This window comes from Petaurus breviceps, unplaced genomic scaffold, assembly GCF_028583685.1.
Source record: "Petaurus breviceps papuanus isolate PSGF00001 unplaced genomic scaffold, PetGlider_PUasm1.0 64, whole genome shotgun sequence".
Taxonomy (NCBI): domain Eukaryota; kingdom Metazoa; phylum Chordata; class Mammalia; order Diprotodontia; family Petauridae; genus Petaurus; species Petaurus breviceps.
This window is the reverse complement of record NW_027186428.1, coordinates 6,280,969-6,299,838: the sequence shown is the minus strand read 5'-3', so window position 1 is coordinate 6,299,838 and position 18,870 is coordinate 6,280,969. Positions and strand designations below refer to the sequence as shown.

Below are 18,870 nucleotides of genomic sequence, written 5' to 3'. Positions count from 1 at the left end.
AATAACACTTACCTCCCAGGGTTTTTGTGAAAATCAAATGAGACAATATTTTAATTTTTTTTTGGAGGGGGGAAGGCAAGGCAATTGGGGTTAAGTGACTTAACCAGGGTCACACAGCTAGTAGTGTCAACTATCTGAGACCGGTTTTGAATTCAGGGCCTCCTGACTCCAGGGCCTGTGCTCTATTCATTGCTCCACCTAGCTGCCCCAAGATAATAATTTTAAAGGACTTAGTACAGAGTATGCACTATATAAATGTTAATATTATTTTCCTTACCAGTTTGTTAGAGCAAAGATCAATATCAGCATAAAGCTAGATAAAGGAATACAAATGTAGTATGTAGCCTGACCTGTTTAAACAAGACATTAAAAAATGGGAAATGGACAGAAGAAAGGACAGAGATATAGACTACAATCATTTTATATAGACATTTGCCCAGTGAAATCAATTGCCATAATAAGGAGATAAAAGGAGTCTAAAAACTACATCAATCAGCAAACACTTGACTTATTTGCCAAGCAAAGATATGAGAGGCAAGAACAACTCTAGTTTAGAATATAAACCCTTTTATATCATCTTATGGTGACAGCTGATAGATGACTATAAGCCCATATCATCACATTCTGAGAAAAGTAGTTAAAGAGAAAGCCAGTTTCAAGAAAATTTTGTGAGAGAACCAACTGGGTAAAGTCATTCTTAAGGCATTTAAGAATAAAAATGTAAAAAGGAGAACAAACAGAAAAAATAGAAAAGATCTGCAAAAAAGAATTAATGAAGAATTTGTTTTTACCATCAAGGAGAGTAGAGCTGGCACACTTGGGACATCAAAGTTCCAGGCATTCTTAGAAAGAAGGCACAGATAGTATTAAAGAGAACAAAGACAGATGAAGTAATCATATCAAACTAACTGTATATAGATTCAATATCTGTTGAAGGCAACACATTTATGAGAGTATTGAGGTATCTATTCACAAGATATTTAAAAAATGGGAAGCTATCAAAGGTAAATGAAAAAAAAACCTCAGACCTTATGAATACTGAAAAAGGCAATAAAGAGAAAATCAGGATCTACTGACCTACATTCCTAATTTCTCATCTATATGAAATTTTTGTGAGAATAATTTATGCACGTATCGAGAGCACTCTTTTTTGTTTTTGTTTTTTTTCTTTTTTTTGAGAGCATTCTTGATGAGAGTATTAGTAGGTAACAGGCAGGCTTTCCCGAGCACTATTCCACAGTAGACTCCATCTGTCACATTATACTGGAAGATGTAGAGAATACACAATACCATCGTATTTATTGTTTGTTGCTTATAAAAAAAAAAAGCATTTGATTTGATAGAGCGAAAAACTGGCTTAAGGGCTATTTTCCAACAAGGTTCATTTCATCAATATAGAAAAATTTTCTGAGATTTCTTGAAAGACTTAACAACAGAGATGACCTTATTTATTAATATCAGATGAGGTATAGAAGAGATGTTTCCCAAAGGTGCTTGCCTTGTGATGGAGGAGGTTCAGTGAAGAGTCTAAATCAGAAAGAGATTCCTTATGGATGGAGAAGTCCTGCATGGGACATGCTGACAATGCTGTGCTGGTTTATCAGGCCTTGACCTATCACCAAGGATCTACATATGCATGCTGACGGAGTTAGGCAGGCATATATCAGTGTGACATGAATGTCCTTCAGTCGTTTTTTAGTCGTGTCTTGACTTCAGTTGGGGTTTTCTTGGCAAAGATACTGCAGTGGTTTGCCATGTTCTTCTCCAGCTCATCTTACAGATGAGGAAACTGAGGCAAACAGGGTTAAGTGACTTGCCCAGGGTCACACAGCTAGTAAGCTAATAAGGCCAGATTTGAATTCAGGAAGATGAATCTTCCTGACTCAAGACATGGCACTCTATCCACTGTACTACCTGGCAGCATGTACATGTGCATATATATAAATATATTATATCTACTTATATATGTATACTACCGGTATGTATATATGTGTGATATATACACGCATGCAGTTGCATACACACACACACACACACACACACACACACACACACCTTTGATAGATAGTACCAGAATATGAAATGACTGTGGAATTAAGAAAGGAAGAAGAATGCTCTAGATTTGCTTTGTCAAACTCTTTGTGTGGTATGAGCCAGATTAAAATGTGGTTTGGAAGTGTTTAGGCAGGAATGACGGTTGTAGGGAGCTCTAACTGATGAGCTCACGGAGCCTTTGAGTATCTGAGTCTCAGCTGGGTGACAAGTTTCAGAAGATAGTAGATATATGGGGCTTTGGGGTCAGAAAGACCCCCAGGTTCTGCCTTTACCACTAGCTTCATGGCCATGATAGGCAAGTCCCAGCCTCTTCATGTACCAGACAAGTCTAAGGCTATAAAGTACAGGTAGCATGCTAATGGTCCCTGGTGGAAAGAGTTCTTTATACTTACGAAATCACAGGCCCTGAGATTCCTTCCCGCCTCCTAAAGTGCTAGATACTGGAAATAGAAAGATGAGAAACTGTGTAGTCTCTCTTCTTAAGCATAGGATTGAAGAAGAGCTTAAAGGAATCTTAGAACATTGCTTATAGAATTTCAAAGCTAGAAGGGATTTTCTTATTCTAAATCTAGGATTCTTTGCAATGCATCTAAAAGTTTGAAATCTATAGAGAATTATGTTTCCGCCAGAATATTTCTTTGAAGTTTAGTGCCCTTTGCAGCTGTAGACCTGGCTTCATAGAACCACAAAACCTCTAGTTTGGAAGGGACTGCAGATGGCTCTGGTCCAACAGGAATGAGAATAATTCCCGCATGCCCCCACTGTCCCACCCCTCCATAAGCAGCCATCCCTGCCTCTACTTGAAGACTTCCAGGCAGAGGGAACTAATGACCAAAAATAGAACAAGATGCTTATCAAGGCAGTGAGCTGGGCTCTTTGGTGCTGGCGTCTTCAATTGGAGGTTGGAGAATCACTCTGAAGAGATTACAGAAGAGATTCCTGCTCAGGTACTGCTCAGACTAGTTGACCTTTCAACTCAGATTCTAATGTTTGGAGAAGCAAGGCTGACAGAACCCAGAAAAAAAGACAGGGTTATTTTGGATCTCTGGCAGATCATGTAGGCTCATGAAAGGATGGGTTTGGGTCAAAGCAGAGTCTAGTCTAAAACTCTGACACCATGGCTCCCCTCAGTTTAATTTGGTTTCTTTCGATGTCACATGTTAACTAGGGTTAGTCTGTCCTTTTTCAGAGCTCTGTCTGCTTCTGTCTTGACTGTGCAGGAACCAATGGAGGTGACTTTGCAGACAGATGTGGAGGCTGGAGCCAGTGGCTACAGTGTCACTGGTGGTGGGAAGGAGGGAATCTTTGTCAAGCAAGTCCTGAAGGACTCTTCTGCCGCCAAGCTGTTCAGCATGAAAGAAGGTACTGTCTTCTCCTACAGGCTGGGGGAAAACTTTGGGATGATGGTGGAGGAGAGAAAAAGTCTCATTATAAAGTCCCCATCTTCACCCCTACCTCTGTCCTTAGCTCCAGAATTGTAAGTCTCTATTCACCTACTGATCATTTCCACCTAAATATCTCTGCCTTTTATTTTTTTTCCTTTTGGAGGGCAATTGGGGTTAAGTAACTTGCCCAAGGTTACACGGCTAGTTTTTTTGTGTTAAATGTCTGAAGCTGGAACCTAACTCAGGTCCTTCCAATTCCGGGGCCAGCGCTTTTACTCACTGCACCACCTAGCCGCCCCTCTCTGCCTCTTTCTATTTCCCCCAACCCATGTCCTTAGCCAAACTCACCACAAAGGCAGTATAGTATAGTGAATATTTGACTGTTGAGTAAGGGTGTAAAAGGATTTGAATTGGGTCCTGGTACTGACATGATCTGTATGACCTTGGGTAGGTCACTTCTCCTAGGGCCCCAGATTTCTCATATAGGTTCCCTTAGAAAGGAGGGCCATCTCCGTTCCTCCTGGTCTATATCTTGCCACTCGACCCAGATGGTTCTGGAGGAGAAAGTGAGTCTGGTGACTTTGTACAGCCCTCCCTCACTGAAATCCAATTCACTAGCGTGTCATGGCATCATCTCCCTGATGTCATGGCCCTCTTTGAGAACAAAGGACAAAAAACAATAGCCATGGGCCTTAAAACTTGCTTTCCAAAGATATAGCCCTACTCTGGAGCCTATGGTAGGAGGAGACGGGGCTTAGATTTTTCAGGGGTATCTTGAACATCTTAATAAATGTTTGTTGAGTTGGTCCCAGAGCTTTCATCTCTCACTACTTTCTAGTGTTTCCTCGATCTCTAAACCCCAACCTGAGATCTGAGCTCCATGACCTTCCTCATCTCTGAGCTTGCTTTTTCTTCCTGGGCTCAAGGATCTGCCTTCTTCAGTCTGTGGTCAACTTGGCTCTTACCCCTTACCATTGCCACCATAACTAGATGTCCCAACTTGGTATCTGCTACTCTTCCCCTGTATATATTGCCCCACATTCCAGACACAACTATTCATTTTATTGTTTTTTTTTCCCCATGGAGGTGGGGTGAGGGAGACAACATATACTCATTGAGAAATAATACACTAGAAGAAAGCATATATAAAACTACCCCATCCTAGTTAGACTGGATGTACTTACTTACTAAGTTATTCTATGAAGCTAAAAGTCTCCAGGCCAGCTCAGCCCATCATTACCCTTTCTAGTATAGGACAAACATGACTCTTTCATGCCTAAGATAGGAATGACATCTCTCCTGAAAGAACTGATAATAATTATTAAAAATAGTCTAGGATTTATTTACCCGGGCACTTGAAATCGAGCTCATTGGTTCATTCTACAATTCCAGGCTCCCTCTCAGCCAATCAGAAAGCTTCCAAATGGCATGTGCGTTTGGAGATAGTCTACCCATATGTGATCATTCAGCAAACCATGTTTCCCTTTCCTCTGTCTACAAGGGTAGGGGATAAAAAAGTATTTTTTAAAGGCTTCAAATTTATTTTAAATTTCAGCACAAAATAAGAAAAGAAAAACATTGCCATGTACACAGCAGAGCATAACAGAGGATTACAGCAATACATTTCCATTTCAAGAAAACCTACATAACATAGACTACACATTGTTTTAAAAGCTACCCAGCCTTTTTTTTTGGCTTCCTTGTAGGTTTTCTTTTGTTCTCTGTTGTATACTTTTTATTTTATTCTCTCCGCCCATCCACCCAAGAAGGCTACAATGAAGCATGGATATATATATATATATATATGCACAGACACATAGACGTATATATATATATATACACACACACATATACATAAACACACATCTATTATACATATATGTAGATATCTATAAACATGCACATAAATACACTCATACACATATATGTAAGACGATACTATGCTTATTTCTACTTGTCATCAGTTTCTCGGAAGGTGGATAGCATCTTCTTTCATAAGTCAAAGTCTTTCCATGTTTTTCTAAATCAACCAGTTCATCATTTCCTACATCACAGGATTATTACAATCCGATCCCATTCTATCTGAGAGATTGTCTATGAAAAGATTCCCCCCAATTTTCTGCATTCCTTCTATTCTTGGCTTCATAGGTTTTGTTTGTACAAGAAAATTTTAATTAAAAATAATCAAAATTATTCATTTTATGAATACTTCAACAGTGCTCTCACTTTCTAATATTGTTTAAGGTCTGATACTACTGGATCTGCTTCCTTTACATCTTTTTTTCCCTGGTTTCTTTGAAGTTCTTGACCTTTTGTTCTTCTAAATGACCTCTGTTATTTTTTCTAACTCAGTAATATAATTTTTTAGTAATTTAATTGAGATGGCATTATATAAATAGGTTAGTCAAGTAAAAATCGTCATTTTATAAATTATATTAGGGGGCGGCTAGGTGGCACAGTGAATAGAGTACTGACCCTGGAGTCAGGAGGACCTGAGTTCAAATGTGGCCTCAGACACTTAACACTTACTAGCTGTGTGACCTAGGGCAAGTCACTTAACCCCAATTGCTCTGCAAACCCCTTCCAAAAATGTTTTTTAAATTAATATTGGCTATACCTACCCATGAACAAAAAATATTAGTTCAATTATTTAGATCTGAGTTTATTTGTATAAAAAGTATTTTATGTTTATATTCATATAGTCCCTTTGTCTGCTTGTCAGGTATATGCTCAGGTATTTTATACTGTCTAGTTATTTTAAATGTTCTAAAACAATATTGAATAAAATGGCTAATACATAGTGTAGTTTCCCTATTTTTCTCTTTTTATTAAATTTATTTTAGCTTTAACTTTGTCTGAGATCATGATTACTACACCTGATTTTTTATATAATAAATTTTACTCCTCCCCTTTATTTTATGTTTTTTTTGTATATGTCTCATTTTTATAGCATTTCCTGAAAGCAAGATATTGTTGAATTCAAAATTTTTAATTTATCAGTTTTATGGGTAAATTCATACCATTCACATTTTAAATTCATAATTACTTGCATCATATTTTCCTCTTTCCTGTTTTTCCTCATTATCCTCACCCTATTCGTATCCCTCCTCACTCCTCTGCTTTACTTCTACCCACTACCATGCCGTCCTGTTCCTTAACCCACCTACTTCTTCAAGAATTCCTCCCTTTTTCTCTCCCCCACCCTATCCCCTTGCCCTCTTATTTTTTGAATATAGAAGACTTTTATAACTATATATATATATATATATAATATGTGCATATGTATGTATATATTTACCTCTTTAACCCATTCCCAGTAAGAATAAGATTTCATCACTACCTCCCCTCCCCTCTGCTAGCTTCTTCTGTATCAATTTTTTTCTTTTTTTTTTTGGCCTCACTTGTATGATAATTGCTCATTTTTATCTCTCCCCACACAGTTTTATTTTTTTTAGAATCACTCCATCATCCTCAGCTCAGCCCAAGTCTTTCTTTCAAACTATCCAAATGAAAATGACAGTCATATGGAACTTATAATATTTTCATATATAAAATGGAAATGATTTGACCTTATTGAGTCCCTTATAATTGGTCCTTAATGTTTACTTTATATTTCTCTTGGATGTTATATGTTGAATTTTCCCTAAAGTTTTTACTGTGTTGTTTTTTTTTTTTCACAAATACCTGAAAGTCTTTCCATTCGTTAAAAGTCCATCTTTTTTCATTCAGGATTATACTTAACTTTGCTGGATAAGTTACCCTTGGTCATAACCTCAGCTCTTTAGCTCTATGAAATATAGTATTCTCAGGGTGGCTAGGTGGCACAGTGAGTAAAGCGCCGGCCCCAGAGTCAGGAGAACCTGAATTCAGTTCTGGCCTCAGACACTTAACACACACACACACACACACACACACACACAAAAACTAGCCATGTAACCTTGGGCAAGTTACTTAACCCCAACTACCCTCCAAAAGGCAAAAAAAAAAGAAGAAGAAATATAGTATTCTAAGACCTACGGTCCTTCAGTATAGTAACTGCTAGGTCTTGTGTCATCCTTATTGTATTGTCCACAATATCTAAATTATTTTTTCTTTCTTTTTTTTTTTTTTTAAAGCAATAGAGGTTAAGTAACTTGCTCAAGGTTACACGGCCAGTTGTTTCTGGGTGTGGTGCTGAGTATCTGAGCCCGGATTTGATCCAGGATATCCCCACACTGGAGCCGGTGCTCTTACTCGCTGAGCCACCTGGCCGCCCCTAAGCAATTGGGGTTAAGTAACTTGCTCAAGGTTACACAGCCAGGTGTTTCTAATTATTTTTTTTCTTGTTGCTTTTCTCCTTAACCTGGGAGCTTGGAAACTTGGCTATTATATTGTTTTAAGTTTTCCTCCTGAGATCTCTTTCAGGTGGTGATTGGTGAATTGTTTTTTCTATTTCTGCTTTGCTTTCTTGTTCTAGAACTTCAGGGCAATTTTCTTTGATAATTTCTTGTAATAATGTATCAAGATTCTTTTTTTAATCATAATTTTCAGGTAGTCCTGCCACTTTTATATTATTTCTCCTTAATCTGTTCTCCAGATCAATTGTTTTTCTGATGAGATCTTTCATATTCTCCTCTTTTTCATTTTTTTATTTTTTTAAATTATTTCTTTGTGTCTTAGAATATCATTAGCTTCCCTTTGTCTAATTCTAGCTTTCAAAGAATTATTTTTTTCCTTAAGTTTTTGGTCAATTTGGTTGACTTTTGTTTCATAATTTTCTTTATTTTCTTAGATTACTCTTTTTCTTCTAATTTTTCCTCAATCTCTCTTATTTGATTTTTAAAGGACTTTTTAAGTTCTTCTAAGAAATCTTTTTGTGGTTGGGACTACTTGATGTTTCTCATTGAAAGAGGATTAGCTTTTTAAGCTCCATTTTCTTCCTCAGAATATGAACCCAGATCTTCTCTATCTCTATATTAGCTATCCATGGTTCAGTTCTTTCTCCTTTGCTTGCTCATTTTTATCTATTGTTTTGTTTTACTTTTATTTTTTGCAGCTATTAGTGTGATTGAGTTCTAGTCCCAAGGTATGGGGAATAATAATACGCCAAGCCTCAAATCCTTCTTACTGCTATATTCTGAAGTCTGTCCTGGGGCTCAACCTTGGGCTCTCCTCTCTATTCCTAAGCTAAGGCTAGAACCCCTGGTCATACTGTCCCACAAATGATCTTGCTCCCTGCAGTCCCTTAGGGTGGCTGCAAATTACAGCTGTCCTCTCTGTCCTGGAACTGAAACAGGGATACCTGCAGGTGCCCACAGCCAGGGGGGCCCCGCCCCTCTGCTGTGTCACTCAGTGGGCACTTGCTAGCTCCTTTTCCCAGTAGCCACAGCCCAGGACATCAGCCTATCTGTGCTTGGCACTTCTCGACAGCATCAGATCCTTCGGTCTTCTCCTCCTCAGCAATCAAACGCCCACACTGTGAGATGAAAGATTCTAAGGCTGAGGCTGTCTCCCAACCCCAGCTGCCCCCAGGGGTTGGTTGATTCTGCAGAGCTGGCCTGGAAGTGCTTGCACTTCATTCCTGCCAGAGGTCAGGTCTTTCCTGGGATTTTCATAGGTTGTCTTAGGAGAACTACTGCTTTACCCTGACACTTGTTTATTTCCGCTGTTCTACATTCCGTCTGAGGAAACGTTCTGTCTTTTTCTGTGCAGGAAATTTTGGATGAAACAGGGACTCTAGCTAGGATCATAGCAACCATACCCAGAAGCAGTGTAAGGGAGTAGACTGTCCTAATTTGGAGTCTGGAGAGATCTGAGTTTGAATTCCAGGTCTGCTGCCTGATAGCTGCTCATCATTTCAATCCCCTGACCCCTGCTTTCCCCATCTGTGAAATGAGGATAGTAGTACTTATATTCTGTACGTCTCAGGGCAGTTGTGAGGAAAGACTGAGGGCTAAATGTGGACTCAGACAGCCTGGATTCAAACCCTAGTTCTGCCACTTAATTACCATGTGGTCTCAGTCAAATCACTTACTTTCTGTTTCCTCATCTAGAAAATGAAACTAAACTAGATAATACCTAAAATCTATTCCAGTTACAAGAGTGTGAGCCTGTGAAGTGCTTTGAAACTTTAAAGCATTATAGATACGAGAACTACTATTGTTTGTATCATGGTGCATTAGAAAGAGCCCTCAACTCAGAGTCCTTGGACTTGGGCTCTGCCACTTACAACCTGTATGACTCCGGACAGATCACGTAACCTCTCTGAGCCTCACTCAGTTTCCTGATCTCTAATATAAAGGAGCTCTATGAGGTCCTTTCCAGTTCTCTCTCTGATCCTGTGAATTAGCAGGCCTGAAGGTGCTCAGCTCTGGTGACCTGGGGATAGGAATCTTAACTCAAGTATCAAATGAGATAATATTTGTAAACTGCTTGGCACATAGGAGGTGCTTAAGAAATGCATGTTCTCTCCCCTCTTCCTTTCAGAACCTTAGTTTATCCATCCGTAAAATGGAGATAATCTGTGATATGCCTGCCTTCTTCCCAACCTTAGAGGGAGGCTGAGAAGGATGCTGAAGTCTCAGAGTTCCAATGCCTTTTTTTCTGCAGGTGACCAACTTCTGAGTGCAACTATCTATTTTGACAATATTAAATATGAAGATGCCCTCAAGATCCTACAGTATTCTGAACCATATAAGGTGCAGTTCAATATCAAACGAAAACTGCCATCAAAAGATGACACAGAAAATGTCCATCATCCAACCTCAAGTGATGTTAGAGAAACAGACCAACAGGTAAAATCACATAGGCTTCTCCCACTGTGGTACTAGATGTACTGTCCAGCACAAAGATATCTGATGTGGGCAGCAAAAAATGATTCATTGGAGGGGAAGATAGAGGAGAAACCAATGACCCAGAGCTATAGTGAGCAATTTTTGTGCCTAGGGCAAGCAGTGGGTTCTTAATGTCTTTAAAAATGGGAGTAGATGATGTTGGGGGGGCAGGTAGGTGGTACAGTGGATAGAGCATTGGACTTGGAAGCAGGAAGACTCATCTTCATGAGTTCGAATCCAGTCTCAGACACTTACTAGCTGGGGGACCCTGGGCAAGTCACTTAACCCTATTTGTCTCAGTTTCCTCATCTGTAAAATGAGCTAGAGAAGGAAATGATAATCTGCTCCAATATCTTTGCCAAGAAAATTCCAAAGGAGGTCACAAAGAGCTGTATACACCAAGATTAACAACAAGGGATGTTGGTCCCTGGGGTTGAAAAAACTGGCTGGAATACTGTGAGGTTGTTACTATGGAATCAGTTATCTGAGGGGTGGGGGGCGATGTAGAGGGAAGCAGAGCTGCTAGACCAAGCCAGGGAAGAACTCAGATCTGAGGTGCTGCTGAGTGGGAGAGAGAGGAAGGACTCACGACATCTGGCAGATTCCTGTTTAAGCTCATTATTCCTGTTATCTGTGATGTAGGCTTATGCATTTCTGCCCTTCTGAAACACTGCAGGGGCTTATTCAGCATCCTGGGTCAAAGGCTCAGTTGTGGCTCCAAACTGATGTTTGCCTGAGCAAAGCAGGTCGGAAAGTGTTAGTTAAATTCAACAAGAATTTACTGAGGATCCCTGGCCTTATCCCGGAACTGTGCCCCAATCCCTGAACATCATTCATTTTCTTCTTTCATTGGTTGAATTAGATCCTGAATGCTTCAAAGGCCTAACAGAGAGTTGTTCACACCCAAACTGAGTGTGTGAAATCTATCCCAAAGCCAGTCAGCAACAATAGAGCTGGGGGGGGGGGGGACGACTACCAGTGAGGAGACTTTACTTTGAGACCAGGTCTATAGTTACTAGCTGAACAACTTCGAATGAGTAATTTCTCCTAAATGTTCCTTGAACAAGGGGATGGGGGAGGGCGGACCAGAGCACAGCCAATGCCCTTTCCCACTTTCCATCTCTGATCTTACGATCTGTAAACTTCCCCTGGCTCTAACTCCTCTGATGCCATGATGTCATGTCATCTCTTTGAGCCTCGTTTCCCCCCTCTGTGAAGGAACGGGGATGGGGTCTGTACCTGTGATTTCACTGCTACTGGGAACTCCTAGATTAGAAAATTTATCTGCTAATGTAAGTCAGCAACTTCCCAGCCAACAGATGAAAATGATACTAGAATCTGAACAAGATGGGTTTGAATCCTAGCTCTGCTATTCACTTCCTTGGCTAAGTCACTTAATTTTTCTAGGTCTCAATTTCCCAGAATTACAGAATTTGGAAGTTAGAAGGGACCTTAGCAGTCATATAATTCAAACTATACCTGGGGGTGGCTAGGTGGCGCAGTGAATAGAGCACCAGCCCTGGAGTCAGGAGGATCTGAGTTCAAATCCAGTCTCAGACACTTAACACTTACTAGCCATGTGACCTTGGGCAAGTCACTTAACCCCAATTGCCCTGCCTTTCCCCTCCAAAAGGAAAAAAAAAAGAAAAAGAAAAAAAAGAACAAACTATATTTAAAGGAACCCCAACTATAATGTACTTGACAAGTGGTCATTGAGTCTTTGCTTGAGAGGGGGGCCCATTCTCATCTATAAGATGAAAATTTGGATGAGATGATTTCAAATGTCCCCTTTAACTCTAAATCTTCTGATCTTAAATCATTTAACCTCTTGGAGCCTCAGTTTTCTGATATATAAAATGGGGATATTGATACTTATACTTCCTGCCTGATAAAGTTATGAGGAAAAGGCTTAGTAAACTTTATTTTATTTTTTCAAATAGTCAATTGTTTTTCAAGGTAACACATATACATTTACTTGTCTTTTGGCTTGCTGAAGTAGTAGACCATCCTTGCCACAAAGATGTCTGTCAGAATGACTAGTCATTAAAGGTTTCAGCACTATGTTAATCAGAATGATGAACTGTCATTTTGCAAGAGACTAATCTTGCCATTCCCATCACCCCTGTAGTACGTCAAAAAGCAAACTTACCTTTCTTTTGCTTAGACTTTTGGGAGTAGCATAAGACTTCTTTCTCTTTTGGGCACCACCCTGAATCATCAGCACAGAATAAAGGGAGAATTCCTTCTGAGTGTCACAGTCAGACAAAATACATTCTACTTCCTGTTGCTTACCTGCAAATATCATTCCATGTTGATCAGGAGGAATACCTCCCTTATCTTGTATCTTGGCTTTGACATTTTCAGTAGTATCAGAAGGTTCAGTCTCAAGGGTGATGGTTGTGCTCATCTAATTCCTCATGAAAATCTGCATTTTGGCACTGAGTCTACCTGCAGAGAGAGAGGAGACAGAAGTGATGGTCAAATCTAGTGGGTAGGAAGCAGGGGTGAGCTCCGCCATGAAGCTCAAGGTGTGTACACACTTAGTAAACTTTAGAGCATCATACACAATAAGCTGTTATTATTAGAATTTATTGGAGCCAGAAGGAGCCTTAAAGATCATCTAGTTCAGGGGGCAGCTAGGTGACTCAATGAATAGAATAACAACCCTGGAGTCAGGAGGACCTGAGTTCAAATTTGATCTCAGACACTTAACATTTGCAAGCTGTGTGACCTTGGGCAAGTCACTTAACCCCAATTGCCCTGTGTTCCCTCCTCCAAAAAAGCAGAAAAAAATAAAGATCATCTAGTTCAATTTCCTCATTTTCCTGAAGCCCAGAGAGGTGATTATGCCACAGGCATTAAACAACAGAGGCAAAATTCAAACCCAGGACCTTTGATTCTAAATCCTGAGCTCTTTCTACCATAACACGATACTGATTACTCATGATGTGCCTTGTCCTGGGTATAGAATTTTCTTTACATCAACTTTGCTTTGAGGTGTTAGGGAAGAGACAACCCAATTCCTGGTTTGTCCAGGAAATGAAGGTGATAAGCTAACAGGGTAATCCTTTCTTATTCAGGGTGAAGGTCTGACAGATGGAACAATGGAGGCTATGGAAAAGATGCTTGAAGAAGAAGAGGACAAAGAAAAGTTAATAGTCAAATCCAGAACTGGAAGGAGCCAGAGGCCAAAGAAAGAGAGGCTGTCGTGGCCCAAATTCCAGGCAAAGAAAACCAAAAAGGCTGTGAGCCACCGTAGGTCACATAGCACGTCAGATGCTTGTGAGGGCAGAGCACCTGACCTTTCTCCAACAAGCACAGATACTGAATTACATTTCCCCAGAGAGGAGATGCATCTGAAAGGGAAAAAAGGCAGTGAGAGAAAGAGGAAGTTCCTGAACATTGGATTTAGGATGCACCGGAAGCCAGAGATAGATGACAAGATACCAAAGGCAGGCATGACAACAGCAGAGGCAAGAAACAAAGCAGCAAAAGATGACCAAAGGATTTCCTTGGATATACAAGAACCAGAAATGGAACTGGGCAGGCTGGAACTCCAGAGTGCAGCCGGAATCCCAGAGCACTCGGGAAATGAAGAGAACAAGTTAAAGCTACAGCTCCAAATAGAATCTGGAACAAGGAAACAGGAAGAGGTGACATCAGAAATTAAAGCTACGAGTGGGGCTGGGATAGGCATCCCAGCTTCTGTCTCTGGAACACTCACAGGGCCTCATGTGTCTGTAAGAGGCAGAAGGAAAAAATCGGATGATGGGACAGACACCACAAAGGACACAGTGAGTGGAAGAAGGCATGGGTTACAGACTGGAAAAGAAACAAGAGAAAGATCAGAAGATGTTTCCTTTGGTGTACAAGGGCTGGAGATTGGGATTGCCAAGTTAACACTTCAGGAGCCTCAGGAGGAATTGGCCAAAGGCTATGAAGCACCAGAAATAAGAGTGAAAATACCGACTTTGCAAACACCCAAGTTTGGGTTTTCCAAAGGAAAAGTGTCTGAGGCTAAAGGATATGTCACAGGGCATGAAAGGGAACAAGCCCTGGGGAATGTGGGGGAGATGCTTATGGAAACCACACCTGAGAGAAATATTTTCTTACCAGATGTGAATGGATCAGGTGGAAAGATTTCAGTAGAGACTCCCAGCCTGGATCACACCAGCCCTAGCAAAACTGAGAAAGGTACAGAGAGGTCAGACTGGAAGGCCCAGAAATCCAGCATGAAAATGCCCCAAATGCCTGAAGCAGATGTTAGCAGCCCCAAGGTGGACATTACCATTCCTAGTGCAGATGTATCCCAGCCCAAGACTGGGATCCAGGGTCCAGGGACAGGAATAGAAGGAGTAAAGATGGAAGGAGAAGTCAAAATGGGGGAAAAGGACATGGAGGGGAAAGAGAGCAAGTTCAAAATGCCCAAATTTAAGATGCCATCGTTTGGATGGTCTCCAAGCAAAGAAAAAAAAGGTTCAGTAGAGGTATCTCTACCAAAAGGAGAGGTAGATTCTTCCCTAAAGGGAAAGGACAAAGGTGGAGACCTGAGTTTGTCACTCATATCTTCAGAAATCCCAAAGAAGGGTATAGATCTCAGTATGAAAATACAAGAGGAAGAAGTCATTGTCAAAGATCATAAAGCTAATGATGACATGGGAATCAAAGGACCCAAGATTCAGATGCCAAGTATCAAAATACCACAAGTATCTGAAGCAGACATGGAAGGTGCAAAGGTGGATATCAGCATACCAACTGTAGATGTGTCTCTGCCCAAGATCAAACTAAACAGGGAGGATGCTGGAGCAGAAGAAGAAAGAGTGAATGTAAAAGGAGATGTAAGACTGAAAGAAAAGGAAGGTGATCACAAAGAAAGCAAATTCAAAATTCCAAGATTCTCCATGCCAGGTTTTGGCTGGGGAGGTGGTAAGGACATTGGATCCTCAGTGGATGGAGAAGCCAACATTAAAGACACTAAAATGACTATCACATCATACACTTTGGAAACAGAAGATAATCTGGCTGTGAAAGACAAAACAGTTCCGACTTTTGAAGTAGATATAGAGTTTCCGGGAGGAAAGACTTCCAAGGGAGAGATGCACAGAGTGAAGATGCCAAGTATAAAGGTGCCAACACTTCCAGATACTCAGGGAAAAATTGAAAAATCATTGACATCTGAAAAAATGAAGACTCAAGAAAGAGAAATAGGCCTAAAAATGCAAGGAGTTGAAAGTACAGATAGAAAGGTGAAGGAAAAAACTGAGAGAGCTGTAGAAATAATGGAGAACCAAAAGGTGGAAATAAAAGGTATAGGTATTGAAAATAAAAGGCCAGAGGGAGATATTGAGATTGGTAAGTTGAAAGAAAAAAAAGGAAGTGTTACTATCAAAGGGGACATGACAAAGCAAAGTATTAAAATAGTCAACACACATCTGGAAGGCCCCAAAGTGGACATGAAAATGCCCAGTGTGGACGTGTCCATACCAAAGGGGAAAGTGGATGTCAAGAGCCCTGAAATCGAGGTGGAGGCCATCAAGGTGGAAGGGAAGATCAAAACAGGAGAAAAGGGAGATAGGAAGGATAGCAAGTTCAAAAGGCCCAAATTTAAGATGCCATCCTTTGGAGTTTCTGCTCCAAGCAAAGAGGAGGCAGCATCAGTGGACGTGACCCTGCCCAAGGCAGAGCTGGGTGAGGCGCTTCTGTCTGTCGAGGGAGAAGTCAAGGGTGGCGACCTAAGTGTGGAGGCGCCCTCAGTGGAGGTGGCTGTCAAGGGTGTAGATATGGAAAGGCACTTGCTAGAGGCAGAAGAACAGCTTGGCGACCTGAAAGGGAAGACTGGAGGTGCAGGCATCAAAGGACACATGCCCAAGGTGCACATACCCAGCATCAAAATGCCGCAAATGCCCAAAGCAGACATCAAAGGCCCCAAAGTGGACATGACCATGCCCAGTGTCGATGTGTCCCTGACCAAGGGCAAAGTGGATATCAAGAGCACTGAAATCGATGTGGAGGGAGTCAAGGTGGAAGAGGACATGAAACCAGGAGACAAGGAGGTGGAGGTCAAGGACAGCAAGTTCAAGATGGCCAAATTTAAAATGCCATCCTTCGGAGTTTCTGCTCCAAGCAAAAAGGGGACAGCATCAGTGGACACGAACCTGCCCAAGGCAGACTTGGATGTGTACCTTCCGTCTATCCAGGGAGAAGTCAAGGGTGGCGACCTAAGTGTAGAGGTGCCCTCAGTGGAGGTGGCCGTCAAGGGCATAGACATTGATACCCACTTGCCAGAGGGAGAAGTGCAGCTTGGCGACGCTAAAGGGAAGACCGGAGGTGCAGGCATCAAAGGACACATGCCCAAGGTGCACATGCCTAGCATCCAAATGCCGCAAAGGCCCAAAGCAGACATCAAAGGCCCCAAAGTGGACATCACCATGCCCAGTGTCGATGTTTCCTTCCCCAAGAGGAAAGTGGAGGTCAAGAGCCCTGACGTAGATGTGGAGGGAATCAAGGTGGAAGGGGACATGAAGCTGGGAGACCAGGAGGAGGAGGGCAAGGACAGCAAGTTCAAGATGCCTAAATTTAAGATGCCATCCTTTGGAGTTTCTGCTCCAGGCAAAGAGGGGGCAGCATCAGTGGACATGAACCTGCCCAACGCAGAGCTGGATGTGTCCCTTCCATCTGTCCAGGGAGAAGTCAAGGGAGGCGACCTGAGTGTGAGGGCTCCCTCAGTGGACCTAGCAGTCAAGGGTGTAGATATGGAAACCCACTTGCCAGAGGCAGAAGTGCAGCTTGGTGACCTGAAAGGGAAGACCGGAGGTGCAGGCATCAAAGGACACATGCCCAAGGTGCACATGCCCAGCATCAAAATGCCGCAAATGCCAAAAGCAGACATCAAAGGCCCCAAAGAGGACATCACCATTCCCAGTGTCGATGTGTCCCTGCCCAAGTGCAAAGTGGACATCAAGAGCCCTGACATTGAGGTGGAGGGAGTCAAAGTGGAAGGGAACATGAAGCTGGGAGACAAGGAGGTGGAGTGCAAGGACAGCAAGTTCAAGATGCCCAAATTTAAGATGCCATCCTTTGGATTTTCTGCTCCAAGCAAAGAGGGTGCAGCATCACTGGACGTGACCCTGCCCAAGGCAGACCTGGATATGTCCATTCCGTCTCTCAAGGGAGAAGTTAAGGGTGGCAAACTAAGTGTGCAGGCGCCCTCCGTGGAGGTGGCCGTCAAGGGTGTAGACATTGAAACCCACTTGCCAGAGGGAGAAGTGCAGCTAGGCGACCTGAAAGGGAAGACTGGAGGTGCAGGCATCACAGGACACATGTCCAAGGTGCACATGCCCAGTATCAAAATGCCAGAAATGCCAAAAGCAGATATCAAAGGCCCCAAAATGGACATCACCATGCCCAGTGTCGATGTGTCCCTACCAAAGGGCAAAGTAGACATCAAGAGCCCTGACATCGAGGTGGAGGGAGTCAAGGTGGAAGGTGACATGAAATTGGGAGACAAGGAGGTGGAGGGCAAGGACAGCAAATTCAAGATGCCCAAATTTAAGATGCCATCCTTTGGAGTTTCTGCTCCAAGCAAAGAGGGCGAACCATCAGTGGATGTGACCCTGCCGAAGGCAGAGCTGGATGTGTCCCTTCCATCTGTCCAGGGAGAAGTCAAGGGTGGCAATGTGAGTGTGGGGGCTCCATCAGTGGAGGTAGCCGTCAAGGGTGTAGATATGGAAACCCACTTGCCAGAGGCAGAAGTGCAGCTTGGTGACCTGAAAGGGAAGACCGGAGGTGCAGGCATCAAAGGACACATGCCCAAGGTGCACATGCCCAGCATCAAAATGCCGCAAATGCCCAAAGCAGACATCAAAGGTCCCAAAGTGGACATCACCATGCCCAGTGTCGACGTGTCCCTGCCCAAAGGCAAAGTGGAAATCAAGAGCCCAGAAATCGATGTGCAGGGAATCAAGGTGAAAGGGGACATTCACCTGGGAGACAAGGAGGTGGAGGGCAAGGACAGCAAATTCAAGATGCCCAAATTTAAAATGCCATCCTTTGGAGTTTCTGCTCCAAGCAAAGAGGGCACAGCATCAGTGGACGTTACCCTGCCCAAGGCAGAGCTGGATGTGTCCCTTCCATCTGTCCAGGGAGAAGTCAAGGGTGGCGATATAAGTGTGGGGGCTCCCTCAGTGGAGGTAGCCGTCAAGGGTGTAGATATGGAAACCCACTTGCCAGAGGGAGAAGTGCAGCTTGGTGACCTGAAAGGGAAGACCGGAGTTGCAGTCATCAAAGGACACATGCCCAAGGTGCACATGCCCAGCATCAAAATGCCGCAAATGCCCAAAGCAGACATCAAAGGTCCCAAAGTGGACATCACCATGCCCAGTGTCGACGTGTCTCTGCCCAAAGGCAAAGTGGAAATCAAGAGCCCTGACATCGATGTGCAGGGAATCAAGGTGGAAGGGGACATTCACCTGGAAGACAAGGAGGTGGAGGGCAAGGACAGCAAATTCAAGATGCCCAAATTTAAAAAGCCATCCTTTGGAGTTTCGGCTCCAAGCAAAGAGGGCGCACCAACAGTGGACGTGACCCTGCCGAAGGCAGAGCTGGATGTGTCCCTTCCA

General features: G+C 42.5%; 1 protein-coding gene across 1 annotated transcript in view; it reads left to right on the top strand.

Moving 5' to 3' along the window:
- Window positions 1-18,870, top strand: part of AHNAK2 (AHNAK nucleoprotein 2) — a 112,426-nt gene that overhangs the window by 87,215 nt on the left and 6,341 nt on the right. The window contains exons 5-7 of the mRNA XM_069103837.1: window positions 3,276-3,417; window positions 10,029-10,213; window positions 13,333-18,814. Of these exons, the coding sequence (XP_068959938.1) occupies window positions 3,276-3,417; window positions 10,029-10,213; window positions 13,333-18,814 (5,809 nt within the window). The remainder of the gene's footprint in view (window positions 1-3,275; window positions 3,418-10,028; window positions 10,214-13,332; window positions 18,815-18,870) is intronic.